At 44.6% G+C, this 15,328-nt stretch overlaps 1 protein-coding gene across 2 annotated transcripts in view; it reads right to left on the bottom strand.

Annotated features, from left to right (window-relative positions):
* Window positions 1–8,046, bottom strand: part of LOC120044906 (WD repeat-containing protein 91-like) — a 54,733-nt gene extending 46,687 nt beyond the window's left edge. For both annotated transcript variants that reach the window (XM_038989636.1, XM_038989637.1), the window contains exons 1-4: window positions 7,983–8,046; window positions 6,032–6,166; window positions 2,180–2,359; window positions 1,196–1,403 (exon numbers count right to left, since the gene is read on the bottom strand). In XM_038989636.1, coding sequence (XP_038845564.1) covers window positions 1,196–1,403; window positions 2,180–2,359; window positions 6,032–6,166; window positions 7,983–8,039 — 580 coding nt within the window. In that variant the 5' untranslated portion in view covers window positions 8,040–8,046. The remainder of the gene's footprint in view (window positions 1–1,195; window positions 1,404–2,179; window positions 2,360–6,031; window positions 6,167–7,982) is intronic.
* Window positions 8,047–15,328: the final 7,282 nt, after the last annotated feature.

Raw genomic sequence — 15,328 nt, 5'->3', positions numbered from 1 at the left:
TGTCTGTACTGTAGTATAGAGTGTCTGTAGTCTAGAGTGTCTGTAGTCTAGAGTGTCTGTAGTCTACTGTCTGTAGTCTAGAGTGTCTGTACTGTAGTCTAGTGTCTGTAGTCTAGAGTGTCTGTACTGTAGTCTAGAGTGTCAGTGGTCTAGAGTGTCAGTGGTCTAGTGTCAGTACTGTAGTCTAGTGTGTCTGTAGTCTAGAGTGTCTGCAGTCTAGAGTGTCTGTACTGTAGTCTAGTGTCTGTAGTCTAGAGTGCCAGTAGTCTAGAGTGTCTGTAGTCTAGAGTGTCTGTAGTCTAGAGTGTCTGTAGTCTAGAGTGTCTGTAGTCTAGAGTGTCTGTAGTCTAGAGCGTCTGTAGTCTTGAGCGTCTGTAGTCTTGAGCGTCTGTACTGTAGTCTAGTGTCTGTGGTCTAGAGTTTCAGTACGGTAGTCTAGAGTTTCTGTAGTCTAGAGTGTCAGTAGTCTAGAGTGTCAGTAGTCTACAGTGTCAGTGGTCTAGAGTGTCTGTAGTCTACAGTGTATGTAGTGTCAGTAGTCTAGAGTGTCTGTACTGTAGTCTAGAGTGTCTGTAGTCTAGAGTGTCTGTAGTCGGGAGTGTCTGTAGTCGGGAGTGTCTGTGGTCGAGAGTGTCTGTGGTCTAGCGTGTCTGTGGTCTGGAGTGTCTGTGGTCGAGCGTGTCTGTAGTCGAGAGTGTCTGTGGTCGAGAGTGTCTGTGGCCGAGAGTGTCTGTGGCCGAGAGTGTCTGTGGCCGAGAGTGTCTGTGGCCGAGAGTGTCTGTGGCCGAGAGTGTCTGTGGCCGAGAGTGTCTGTGGCCGAGAGTGTCTGTGGCCGAGAGTGTCTGTGGCCGAGAGTGTCTGTGGTCGAGAGTGTCTGTAGTCACCGTGTGTCTGTAGTCAAGACTGTCTGTAGCCGAGAGTGTCTGTAGCCGAGAGTGTCTGTAGCCGAGAGTGTCTGTAGCCGAGAGTGTCTGTAGTCGAGAGTGTCTGTAGTCGAGAGTGTCTGTAGTCGAGAGTGTCTGTAGTCGAGAGTGTCTGTAGTCTAGAGTGTCTGTAGTCTAGAGTGTCTGTAGTCACCGTGTGTCTGTAGTCTAGAGTGTCTATAGTCTAGAGTGTCTATAGTCTAGAGTGTCTATAGTCTAGAGTGTCTATAGTCTAGAGTGTCTGTAGTCTTGCCCACAGAACAAAAGGATATGCATGCACTGGAACAGCACAGAAAGGAAGTTGTGCAGTGAGACCAGGAAGGTGTCAGACCACTGACGGGAGAAGTACGGCGAGAACAAGGGGTTCTGCTCGGGGGCGGGCATAAACGGAAGGATGAACCAATCACGCCACTCCTGCTGGCACTGCAGCTCCTGAGCCTGACGCTGGAAAAACTCCTGGGTCTTCTCTAGGTTCTTTAACTGGGAGAGAGAGGGAGAAAGAGAGGGGGGAGAGAGGGGGAGGGGGGAGAGGGAGGGAGAGAGAGAGAGAGAGAGAGAGAGAGAGAGAGAGGGGGAGGGAGAGAGGGAGGGGGAGGGAGAGAGGGGGGGGAGGGGGAGAGAGGGAGGGAGGGAGAGAGGGAGGGGAGGGAGAGAGGGAGGGACAGAGGGAGGGAGGGACAGAGGGAGGGAGGGACAGAGGGAGGGAGAGAGGGAGGGAGAGAGGGAGGAGGGAGAGAGGGGGGAGAGAGGGAGGGAGGAGAGAGGGAGGGAGGGGGGAGAGAGGGATGAAGAGAGAGGGAGGGATGAGGTGAGAGGGAGAGAGGGATGAAGATAGAGGGAGGAGGGATGAAGAGAGGGAGAGAGGTAGAGAAGGAGTTAGGGAGGGAGGGATGAAGAGAGGGAGAGAGGTAGAGAAGGAGTTAGGGAGAGAGGGAGAGGCCATGCTGTATATCAATAATCAGTCAACAACATTGGACTATCCACACATAATGTCTGAGTAACAAGAGAAGAAGACCACAATAACATTGGACTATCCACACATAATGTCTGAGTAACAAGAGAAGAAGACCACAACAACATTGGACTATCCACACATAATGTCTGAGTAACAAGAGAAGAAGACCACAATAACATTGGACTATCCACACATAATGTCTGAGTAACAAGAGAAGAAGACCACAATAACATTGGACTATCCACACATAATGTCTGAGTAACAAGAGAAGAAGACCACAATAACAGAAGGCTGTATGCACCTGTACAGTGTAAACAACGTAGTATCTGAAGAGACTGGTCCGTAGTTTGGAGACTGTTGGTCTGTAGATATCTTCCAGTCTACAGAACAGCCTCCGGTCCAGGTAGCCCCAGTAGTCCTTCAGGCCATTCAGGTCAAAGGTGTGAATGAACAGCTGAAGCTGATCAATGATCTTATCCACCTGAACAAGATACATATATATAGTCCAGCTGTGCAATGAACCTTATTATTAACTGGGTGGTTCGAGCCCTGAATGCTGATTGGCTGAAAGCCGTGGTATATCAGACTGTATACCACGGGTATGACAAAACATTTATTTTTTACTGCTCTAATTATGTTGGTAACCAGTTTATAATAGCAATAAGGCACCTGGGGGGGGGGGGTTGTGGTATATGGCCAATATACCACGGCTAAGGGCTGTATCCAGGCACTCCGCGTTGCGTCGTGCATAAGAACAGTGCTTGGCCATATACCACACCCCCTCAGGCATTATTGCTTAAATATCATGAGGTGAAATATAATTAGATATAGATATATATTATATTATATATTATTATTATTATAATATACTAATATATTATTATAATTAGATATAATTTAAATATTGAACTGGGATAAAAACAAAAGGTTTTGACAAGTACCTCATTTAAATACACTGCTCAAAAAAATAAAGGGAACACTAAAATAACACATCCTAGATCTGAATGAATGAACTATTCTTATTAAATACTTTAGTGTTCCCTTTATTTTTTTTGAGCAGTGTATATATATATATAGTACCAGTCAAAGGTTTGGACACACCTACTCATTCCAGGGTTTTTCTTCATTTTTACTATATTGTAGAATAATAGTGAAGACATCAAAACTATGAAATAACATACGAAATCATGGAGTAACCAAAGAAGTGTTAAAACAAATCAAAATATATTTTATATTTGAGATTCTTCAAAGTAGCCGCCCTTTGCCTTGATGACAGCTTTGCACAATCTTGGCATTCTCTCAACCAGCTTCATGAGGTAGTCACCTGGAATGCATTCCCATTAACAGGTATGCCTTGTTACAAGATAATTAGTGGAATGTATTTCCTTCTAAATGTGTTTGAGCCAATCAGTTGTGTTGTGACAAGGTAGGGTTGGTATACGTATACAGAAGATAGCCCTATTTGGTAAAATACCAAGTCCATATTATAGCAAGAACAGCTCAAATAAGCAAAGATAAACGACAATCCATCCTTACTTTAAGACATGAAGGTCAGTCAATCTGGGAACATTTCAAGAACTTTGAAAGTTTCTTCAAGTGCAGCTGCAAAAACCATCAAACACTATGATGAAACTGGCTCTCATGGGGACCACCACAGGAAAGGAAGCCCCAGAGTTACCTCTGCTGCACAGGATACGTTCATTAGAGTTAGCCTCCGAAATCGGAAATTAACTGCACCTCAGATTGCAGCCCAAATAAATGCTTCCCAGCGTTCAAGTAACAGACACATCTCAACATCAACTGTTCAGAGGAGACTGTGTGAATCAGGCCTTCATGGTCGAATTGCTGCAAAGAAATTTGAGCAATGGACATTAGACCGGTGGAAATCCGAGATTTTTGGTTCCAACCGCATTGTCTTTGTGAGACGCTGAGTAGGCGAACAGATGATCTCCACATGTGTATTTCCCACCGTGAAGCATGGAGGAGGAGGTGTGATGGTGTGGGGGTGCTTTGCTGGTGACACTGTCTGTGATTTATTTAGAATTCAAGGCACACTTAAGCAGCATGGCTACCACAGCATTCTGCAGTGATACGCCATCCCATCTGGTTTGCTTTTAGTGGAACTATCATTTGTTTTTCAACAGGACAATGACCCAAAACACACCTCCAGGCTGTGTAAGGGCTATTTGACCAAGGAGAGTGATGCATCAGATGACCTGGCCTCCACAATCACCCGACCTCAACCCTATTGAGACGGTTTGGGATGAGTTGGACCGCAGAGTGAAGGAAAAGCAGCAAACAAGTGCTCAGCATATGTGGGAACTCCTTCAAGACTGTTGGAGAAGTATTCCAGGTGAATACCTCATGAAGCTGGTTGAGAAAATGCCAAGAGTGTGCAAAGCTGTCATCAAGGCAAAGGGTGGCTACTTTGAAGAAATTCAAATATAAAATATATTTTGATTTGTTTTAACACTTTTTTGGTTACTACATGATTCCATATGAGTTATTTCACAGTTTTGATGTCTTCACTATTATTCTACTCTAAAGAAAAACCCTTGAATGAGTAGGTGTGTCCAAACTTTTGACTGGCACTGTATATACCAGTGGAGGCATCTGAGGGGAGAACGGCTCATTATAATACACATGGTTTCCATGGTTTCCATGTGTTTGATTCCATTCCATCGACTCCATTCCAGCCATTATTATGAGCCGTCCTCCCCTCACCAGACTCCACTGGTATATACATATACACTACGTGGCCAAACGTATGTGGACAACTGCTCTTCAAACATCTCATTTCAAAATCATGTGGATTAGTATGGAGTTGGTCCCCCCCTTTGCTGCTATAACAGCCTCCACTCTTCTGGGAAGTCTTTCCACTAGATGTTGGAACGTTGCTGCGGGGACTTGCTACCATTCAGCCACAAGAGTATTAGTGAGGTCGGGGCACTGATGTTGGACTGCGATTAGGCCTGGCTCGCAGTCTGCGTTCCAATTCATTCCAAAAGGTGTTGGTTTGGGTTGAGGTCAGGGCTCTGTGCAGGCCAGTCAAGTTCTTCCACACTGATCTCAAAAAAACATTTCTGTATGGACCTCGCTTTGTGCATGGGTGCATTGTCATGCTGAAACAGGAAAGGGCCTTCCCTAAACTGTTACCACAAAAATGAAAGCACAGAATCGTCTAGAATGTCAATTTTATGTTGTAGCGTTAAGATTTCCCTTCACTGGAACTAAGGGACCTAGTCCAAACAATAAAAACAGCCCCAGACTATTATTCCTCCTCCACCAAACTTTACAGTTGGCACTATGCATTTGGGCAGGTAGCGTTTTCCTGGTATCCGCCAAACCCAGATTCGTCTGCCAGATGGTGAAGTGTGCTTCATCACTCCAGAGGGATGTGTTTCTACTGCTCCAGAGTCCAATAGCGGCGAGCTTTACACCATTCCAGCCGACGCTTGGCATTGCTCATGGTTATCTTAGGCTTGTGTGCAGCTGCTCGGCCATGGAAACTCATTTCATAAAGCTCCCGACGAACAGTTCTTGTGCTGACGTTGCTTCCAGAAGAAGTTTGGAACTCAGTAGTGAGTGTTGCAACCGAGGACAGACAATTCTTAAACGCTTTTCAGCGGTCCCGTTCTGTGAGCTTGTGTGGCCTACCACTTCGCGTCTGAGCCGCTGTTGCTCCTAGACGTTTCCACGTCACAATAACAGAACTTACAATTGACCGGTTCAGCTCTAGCAGGGCAGAAATGTGACGAACTGACTTGTTGGAAAGGTGGCATCCTATGACTGTGCCACACTGAAAGTCACTGAGCTCTTCAGTAAGGCCAATCTACTGCCAATGTTTGTCTATGGAGATTGCATGGCTGTGTGCTCAATGTTATACACCTCTCAGCAACAGGTGTGGCAGAAATAGCCAAAGCTACTAATTTGAAGGGGGGTCCACATACTTTTGTATATATAGTGTACATACAAAGATCTAAATTCTCACCTGTCTATATCGGTCAGAGTAACAAGGCTATAAGCAACTGCTATAGCCTGGTCACACATCTGTTTGTGCTGTCTTGACAACACTGGGAACAAGCTACTGCTGTCGTGCGCTTTTGCATTACCTGGATGGTTAATGACTTCAAATACACTGTTTCATACATACTCTGAATCCTTTCTCCTTGTCTGCTTTCATATCAGAGTCTAGGTGCTTCAGCGTGCTGGTGAAACCGCGATATATCAAGTATTCTCGGACATGTTCATCCGTCCTCTCGACAGCTGACCCCATCTTTCTCTCTCCCTGTCAGAGCAACATGACACACAACGGTGATTGGGTTAATAATATATAAGCCACTTACACCTCGGTCACACAGACATTGCATTTTTTTTGGTACACCAGAAGTGCATCCCTTTCCAATGGAACGCTGCGTTTGCGTTGCAGAGGCAGTTGCCGTGCCTTCTGTGTGGTGAGTACGTTGGATTTATCGAACGTATGCGTTAAAATTGTCTGCGTAGACGGCTTGACAGAAATGATAGCAGAAGGTGAATGTTGAACTTTTGTTGCAAACATATCCAGTTGACGCTGCGTACCATTTGGCGCCCCCCCTTGGTTTGTGCTGTGGTGGAGATCTTTGTGGGCTATACTCGGCCTTGTCTCAGGATGGTAAGTTGGTGGTTGAAGATATCCCTCTAGTGGTGTGGGGGATGTGCTTTGGCAAAGTGGGTGGGGTTATATCCTTCCTGTTTGGCCCTGTCCGGGGGTATCATCGGATGGGGCGACAGTGTCTCCTGACCCCTCCTGTCTCAGCCTCCAGTATTTATGCTGCAATAGTTTATGTGTCAGGGGGCTAGGGTCAGTTGGTTATATCTGGAGTACTTCTCCTGTCTTATCCGGTGTCCTGTGTGAATTTAAGTATGCTCTCTCTAATTCTCTCCTTCTCTCTTTCTTTCTCTCTCTCGGAGGACCTGAGCCCTAGGACCATGCGTCAGGACTACCGGGCATGATGACTCCTTGCTGTCCCCAGTCCACCTGGCCTTGCTGCTGTTCCAGTTTCAACTGTTCTGCCTGCGGCTATGGAACCCTGACCTGTCCACCGGACGTGCTACCAGGCCCAGACCTGCTGTTTTCAACTCTCTAGAGACTGCAGGAGCGGTAGAGATACTCTTAATGATCGGCTATGAAAAGCCAACTGACATTTACTCCTGATTATTATCTGACCATGCTGGTCATTTATGAACATCTTGGCCATGTTCTGTTATAATCTCCACCCGGCACAGCCAGAAGAGGACTGGCCACCCCTCATAGCCTGGTTCCTCTCTAGGTTTCTTCCTAGGTTTTGGCCTTTCTAGGGCGTTTTTCCTAGCCGCCGTGCTTCTACACCTGCATTGCTTGCTGTTTGGGGTTTTAGGCTGGGTTTCTGTACAGCACTTCGAGATATTAGCTGATGTACGAAGGGCTATATAAAATAAACTTGATTTGATTTAGATCACACCGACAGTTCAACATTCACCTTCTGCTACCATTTCTGTCAAGCCGTTCACGCACACAGTTTGATAAATCCAAGATATGCACCACACAGAACGCCCTCCAACGCAATGCTGCAAAACAAACGCCGCGTTCCCTTGGAAATGTATGTAATTCTGGTGTACCAAAATGCAATGACACTGTCGGTGAGATATAGGCATTTTAGCAAGCATGCACTTTTAACGTATGATTGATAACGGGGATCGAACCCACCATCCTTGCGTTGCAATGGCAATGCTCTACCAACTGAGCTACAGAGGACCACTCATATGTAAGTCAAGTAAAAAAACATGAAAGAAAACAGACAAAATATAACTGCAGGCTAATTATTGATGTACACATAAATCAACATTACAATCGTTTACTTCTTCAAATTGCATAGCTAGAGGGCGTTGCTTCTCTGCCTAGACAGGATGCTTGCAAGAGCCCATTGCTAGCTAAACACGAGTAGCTAGTTTGGTTAGAAGAGTGGCGATTTTTCAACAACAAAAATACGATGAGGTTTAGTGTACTGTACTATTTCATAAGTAACTATCTTGGTAATAGTGAAATCAAAAATGTATTATCACTGTATTTATAGTGTAAAACTTACCAAAGTGAAAACGCTCGTTGAAATATTTCCTGTTTTCTTTTTCTCCGAGGCTGTCATGTGATCGAATTCGTGTGACGTCATGTGGCAGGAAGGACCTTTTCGCGTCCACGCTGGTCCACTAGAGGGCACATTCACAGCAAATATTGGATAGTAATATGCATTATTAATAATAGACTACTGTGCACTGACTAGTCGCTGCAGGAAGTAAAGTATCGGCAGTATTGGCAGTATCGGAGCTAATTTCAAATGTGCAGGAGTAGATAACATGAAAATGAACCAAACTTGATGTTTCTCAAAATGATCAATTGTCCCCAGTAGAATTATTAAATCCTATAACTAAGTTGCAAACAGATCAGACGGTGCAGGGCATTCTCCCGAGCATGATGCTTCCCTGTCATAGGCTTTGTCCCAAATGACACCGTATTCCCTATATAGTGCACTACTCTTCACCAGAGCACTATGGTCTAAAGTAGTGCACTATATAGGGAATAGGGTTCCATAGGGCTCTGGTCTAAAGTAGTGCACTACATAGGGAATAGGGTGCCATTTGGTACATGGACATTATTGTGATGATAGGAGAAGGGGAAAGAAAAAGGAGAGCAAACATGAATAAACACAGTGTCAAGAAGAGGCTGTATAGCCTCACATATTAATAAACACAGTGTCCAGAAGAGGCTGTATAGCCTCAGATATTAATAAACACAGTGTCCAGAAGAGGCTGTATAGCCTCACATATTAATAAACACAGTGTCCAGAAGAGGCTGTATAGCCTCAGATATTAATAAACACAGTGTCCAGAAGAGGCTGTATAGCCTCAGATATTAATAAACACAGTGTCCAGAAGAGGCTGTATAGCCTCAGATATTAATAAACACAGTGTCCAGAAGAGGCTGTATAGCCTCAGACATGAATAAACACAGTGTCCAGAAGAGGCTGTATAGCCTCAGATATTAATAAACACAGTGTCCAGAAGAGGCTGTATAGCCTCAGACATTAATAAACACAGTGTCCAGAAGAGGCTGTATAGCCTCAGACATGAATAAACACAGTGTCCAGAAGAGGCTGTATAGCCTCAGATATTAATAAACACAGTGTCCAGAAGAGGCTGTATAGCCTCACATATTAATAAACACAGTGTCCAGAAGAGGCTGTATAGCCTCAGACATTAATAAACACAGTGTCCAGAAGAGGCTGTATAGCCTCAGATATTAATAAACACAGTGTCCAGAAGAGGCTGTATAGCCTCACATATTAATAAACACAGTGTCCAGAAGAGGCTGTATAGCCTCACATATTAATAAACACAGTGTCCAGAAGAGGCTGTATAGCCTCAGATATTAATAAACACAGTGTCCAGAAGAGGCTGTATAGCCTCAGATATTAATAAACACAGTGTCCAGAAGAGGCTGTATAGCCTCACATATTAATAAACACAGTGTCCAGAAGAGGCTGTATAGCCTCAGATATTAATAAACACAGTGTCCAGAAGAGGCTGTATAGCCTCAGACATGAATAAATAGTGTCCAGAAGAGGCTGCATAGCCTCAGACATGAATAAACACAGTGTCCAGAAGAGGCTGTATAGCCTCAGACATGAATAAACACAGTGTCAAGAAGAGGCTGTATAGCCTCAGATATTAATAAACACAGTGTCCAGAAGAGGCTGTATAGCCTCAGATATTAATAAACACAGTGTCCAGAAGAGGCTGTATAGCCTCACATATTATATTAATAAACACAGTGTCCAGAAGAGGCTGTATAGCCTCAGATATTAATAAACACAGTGTCCAGAAGAGGCTGTATAGCCTCACATATTAATAAACACAGTGTCCAGAAGAGGCTGTATAGCCTCAGACATTAATAAACACAGTGTCCAGAAGAGGCTGTATAGCCTCAGACATGAATAAACACAGTGTCCAGAAGAGGCTGTATAGCCTCAGACATTAATAAACACAGTGTCCAGAAGAGGCTGTATAGCCTCAGACATTAATAAACACAGTGTCCAGAAGAGGCTGTATAGCCTCAGACATTAATAAACACAGTGTCCAGAAGAGGCTGTATAGCCTCAGATATTAATAAACACAGTGTCCAGAAGAGGCTGTATAGCCTCAGACATGAATAAACAGTGTCCAGAAGAGGCTGTATAGCCTCAGACATTAATAAACACAGTGTCCAGAAGAGGCTGTATAGCCTCAGACATGAATAAACACAGTGTCCAGAAGAGGCTGTATAGCCTCAGACATGAATAAACACAGTGTCCAGAAGAGGCTGTATAGCCTCAGATATTAATAAACACAGTGTCCAGAATATAACACTGAAGTTCTGATCGTTCCTGGTAATGTCTTTCTCTCCTAGTTTGTTCAAGTCAAATGTTATTATCTATGAACACAGCTATGAATAATTCAATTATGTTTTCCTCCTTCTCTGTACTGAACCATGGGATGTGTCCTAAATGGTACCCTATTCATTGTCTAGTGCACTGCTTTTGACCAGGGCCCATGTAGGGAATAGGGTGCAATTTGGGAGAAAGACAATGTGATATGCTTTCCTCCTACGGTACTCTGTACTGAACCACGAATCACAGTCATTTCTCCCACTACAGCGCAGTGCAATAGGCCTATCCTATATTAATAAAGGTATCTCCAGATCTAAAATCTAAAATCTGTTAGCTAGAGCTTTTCCATGAACGTGCAACAGGAATTTTCTCCACCCCCCCCCCCCCCCCAAAAAAACAACCATTTAACTGATTGCAATATTTTCTGCACAGCACTGCATTCACACTGGAGTTGAGAGGCAGAGAGGCACAGGGAGGTTTGTAAGGGAACGCACAGGTGTGAGATGTGACATGTCAAGGTACATTTTGGGATCCAATATTTTAGAACCAATGTTTGTGCTTCAATAGCGGAGTGAACGGTAAAATGTACACGTGCACGGATTTGAATATTCATTGTTTCTCCACATCCAATTTCTGTTGTCATGGGAACTTCCTTTTTTTTTTTTTTTTTTTAATGTCTGTAGTTTATTTTTCGTCTGGTGGTAAAAAAGCTCTTATTTTCACCATCTGCTCCTCAGGAAGTAACGGTACCTTCAGAACTGTACTAATTACCTAAAGCTAAGGCACACCACACACACACCCCCAGATCACTTTGCCATCAGAACATTCTCCTTTATCAGTATTCAAACTAATTGGACGTTGAATAGACAGTATTGGGCAAAGCTTTTAGCTTTTATTTTTTTTTAAGTTTCCCCATGGAAATATGTTTTATTTATACCTCTTGATTTAAAAAAAAAAAAGTTGATACTGGTATTGATGATATGGTGAATTATAGCATTTTGTTTGATCAAAACCAACCAGGTTTTAAGCAGAATGTCAGTCCTCGTCAAACATCTCCATCCTCGTCCGAGAGTCATCTTCGTCAGTACAGTAAACTATAGACAGAATAGAAGGCTGTCCTGAACAATCTACCTGCCCCCACAGGTGTTGACGGCAGAATCAAGAGTATCCATGACAACAGGTGAGTAAGTAGATAACTTTTATAGGAGGAAGGTACTAAACTTGTACCGTGTGTGTGGTGTTACGTTCCCCAACAAGAAAACCCCCCAAAAATGTCAGTCAAACAGAAGGGGGAAACCGACAAAGAGTCCTTGACAACAACCACAACAGGAGGGGTTCTGAAAGATACTCATGGGTGTGTCCACTGAAAGTTGCATAGCAACAACAACTGGGACCTAAGACGCCCACCATGAGTGGCCACTAAATTTGCCTAAGTAGAGGCAAACAAAAGAAAAACCCACAACAAACTTAAAGACAGGAAGCAAACCAAAAAGGCGGTGCAGAACAAAATTAGATAAAGGATGGTTTGTCTGGAAATCAAAATAGGGTGAGCCAACTAAAGGTGTCGACCCTCCACATCTATCAATACAACTAAAGGTGTCGACCCTCCACATCTATCCAGCCAACTAAAGGTGTCGACCCTCCACATCTATCCAGACAAGTAAAGGTGTCGACCCTCCACATCTATCAAGACAACTAAAGGTGTTAACCCTCCACATCTATCAAGACAACTAAAGGTGTCGACCCTCCACATCTATCAAGACAACTAAAGGTGTTAACCCTCCACATCTATCAAGACAACTAAAGGTGTCGACCCTCCACATCTATCAAGACAACTAAAGGTGTTAACCCTCCACATCTATCAAGACAACTAAAGGTGTCGACCCTCCACATCTATCAAGACAACTAAAGGTGTTAACCCTCCACATCTATCCAGACAACTAAAGGTGTCGACCCTCCACATCTATCCAGACAACTAAAGGTGTCGACCCTCCACATCTATCTAGACAACTAAAGGTGTCGAACCTCCACATCTATCCAGACAACTAAAGGTGCTAACCCTCCACATCTATCCAGACAACTAAAGGTGTCGACCCTCCACATCTATCCAGACAACTAAAGGTGTCGACCCTCCACATCTATCAAGACAACTAAAGGTGTCGACCCTCCACATCTATCCAGACAACTAAAGGTGTCGACCCTCCACATCTATCCAGACAACTAAAGGTGTCGACCCTCCACATCTATCAAGACAAATAAAGGTGTCGACCCTCCACATCTATCAAGACAACTAAAGGTGTCGACCCTCCACATCTATCCAGACAACTAAAGGTGTCGACCCTCCACATCTATCAAGACAAATAAAGGTGTCGACCCTCCACATCTATCCAGACAACTAAAGGTGTCGACCCTCCACATCTATCCAGACAACTAAAGGTGTCGACCCTCCACATCTATCCAGACAACTAAAGGTGTCGACCCTCCACATCTATCCAGACAACTAAAGGTGTCGACCCTCCACATCTATCCAGACAACTAAAGGTGTCGACCCTCCACATCTATCCAGACAACTAAAGGTGTGGACCCTCCACATCTATCCAGACAACTAAAGGTGTCGACCCTCCACATCTATCCAGCCAACTAAAGGTGTTGACTCTCCACATCTATCCAGACAACTAAAGGTGTCGACCCTCCACATCTATCCAGACAACTAAAGGTGTCGACCCTCCACATCTAGAGACAACTAAAGGTGTCGACCCTCCACATCTATCAAGACAACTAAAGGTGTCGACCCTCCACATCTATCCAGACAACTAAAGGTGTCGACCCTCCACATCTATCAATACAACTAAAGGTGTTGACCCTCCACATCTATCAAGACAACTAAAGGTGTTGACCCTCCACATCTATCCAGACAACTAAAGGTGTCGACCCTCCACATCTATCCAGACAAGTAAAGGTGTCGACCCTCCACATTTATCCAGACAACTAAAGATGTCGACCCTCCACATCTAGAGACAACTAAAGGTGTTGACCCTCCACATCTATCAAGACAACTAAAGGTGTCGACCCTCCACATCTATCAAGACAACTAAAGGTGTCGACCCTCCACATCTATCAAGACAACTAAAGGTGTCGACCCTCCACATCTAGAGACAACTAAAGGTGTCGACCCTCCACATCTAGAGACAACTAAAGGTGTCGACCCTCCACATCTATCCAGACAACTAAAGGTGTCGACCCTCCACATCTATCCAGACAACTAAAGGAGTCGACCCTCCACATCTATCCAGACAACTAAAGGTGTCGACCCTCCACATCTATCCAGACAACTAAAGGTGTCGACCCTCCACATCTATCCAGACAACTAAAGGTGTCGACCATCCACATCTATCCAGACAACTAAAGGTGTCGACCCTCCACATCTATCCAGACAACTAAAGGTGTCGACCCTCCACATCTATCAATACAACTAAAGGTGTTGACCCTCCACATCTATCAAGACAACTAAAGGTGTCGACCCTCCACATCTAGAGACAACTAAAGGTGTTGACCCTCCACATCTATCCAGCCAACTAAAGATGTCGACCCTCCACATCTATCCAGACAACTAAAGGTGTCGACCCTCCACATCTACCAAGACAACTAAAGGTGTCGACCCTCCACATCTATCCAGACAACTAAAGGTGTTGACACCCCACATCTATCCAGACAACTAAAGGTGTCGACCCTCCACATCTATCCAGACAACTAAAGGTGTCGACCCTCCACATCTATCCAGACAACTAAAGGTGTCGACCCTCCACATCTATCCAGACAACTAAAGGTGTCGACCCTCCACATCTATCAAGACAACTAAAGGTGTCGACCCTCCACATCTATCCAGACAACTAAAGGTGTCGACCCTCCACATCTATCCAGACAACTAAAGGTGTCGACCCTCCACATCTATCCAGACAACTAAAGGTGTCGACCCTCCACATCTATCCAGACAACTAAAGGTGTCGACCCTCCACATCTATCCAGACAACTAAAGGTGTCGACCATCCACATCTATCCAGACAACTAAAGGTGTCGACCCTCCACATCTATCCAGACAACTAAAGGTGTCGACCCTCCACATCTATCAATACAACTAAAGGTGTTGACCCTCCACATCTATCAAGACAACTAAAGGTGTCGACCCTCCACATCTAGAGACAACTAAAGGTGTTGACCCTCCACATCTATCCAGCCAACTAAAGATGTCGACCCTCCACATCTATCCAGACAACTAAAGGTGTCGACCCTCCACATCTACCAAGACAACTAAAGGTGTCGACCCTCCACATCTATCCAGACAACTAAAGGTGTTGACACCCCACATCTATCCAGACAACTAAAGGTGTCGACCCTCCACATCTATCCAGACAACTAAAGGTGTCGACCCTCCACATCTATCCAGACAACTAAAGGTGTCGACCCTCCACATCTATCCAGACAACTAAAGGTGTCGACCCTCCACATCTATCAAGACAACTAAAGGTGTCGACCCTCCACATCTATCCAGACAACTAAAGGTGTCGACCCTCCACATCTATCCAGACAACTAAAGGTGTCGACCCTCCACATCTATCAAGACAACTAAAGGTGTCGACCCTCCACATCTATCCAGACAACTAAAGGTGTCGACCCTCCACATCTGTCCAGACAACTAAAGGTGTCGACCCTCCACATCTATCCAGCCAACTAAAGGTGTCGACCCTCCACATCTATCCAGACAACTAAAGGTGTTGACCCTCCACATCTATCCAGACAACTAAAGGTGTCGACCCTCCACATCTATCCAGACAAGTAAAGGTGTCGACCCTCCACATCTATCAAGACAACTAAAGGTGTTAACCCTCCACATCTATCAAGACAACTAAAGGTGTCGACCCTCCACATCTATCCAGACAACTAAAGGTGCTAACCCTCCACATCTATCCAGACAACTAAAGGTGTCGACCCTCCACATCTATCCAGACAACTAA

The sequence above is a fragment of the Salvelinus namaycush genome, chromosome 3 (genome assembly GCF_016432855.1).
Source record: "Salvelinus namaycush isolate Seneca chromosome 3, SaNama_1.0, whole genome shotgun sequence".
In the NCBI taxonomy this organism is placed as follows: Eukaryota; Metazoa; Chordata; class Actinopteri; order Salmoniformes; family Salmonidae; genus Salvelinus; species Salvelinus namaycush.
Note: the sequence above shows the minus strand (reverse complement) of the source record. Positions and strands in the feature narration are given on the sequence as shown.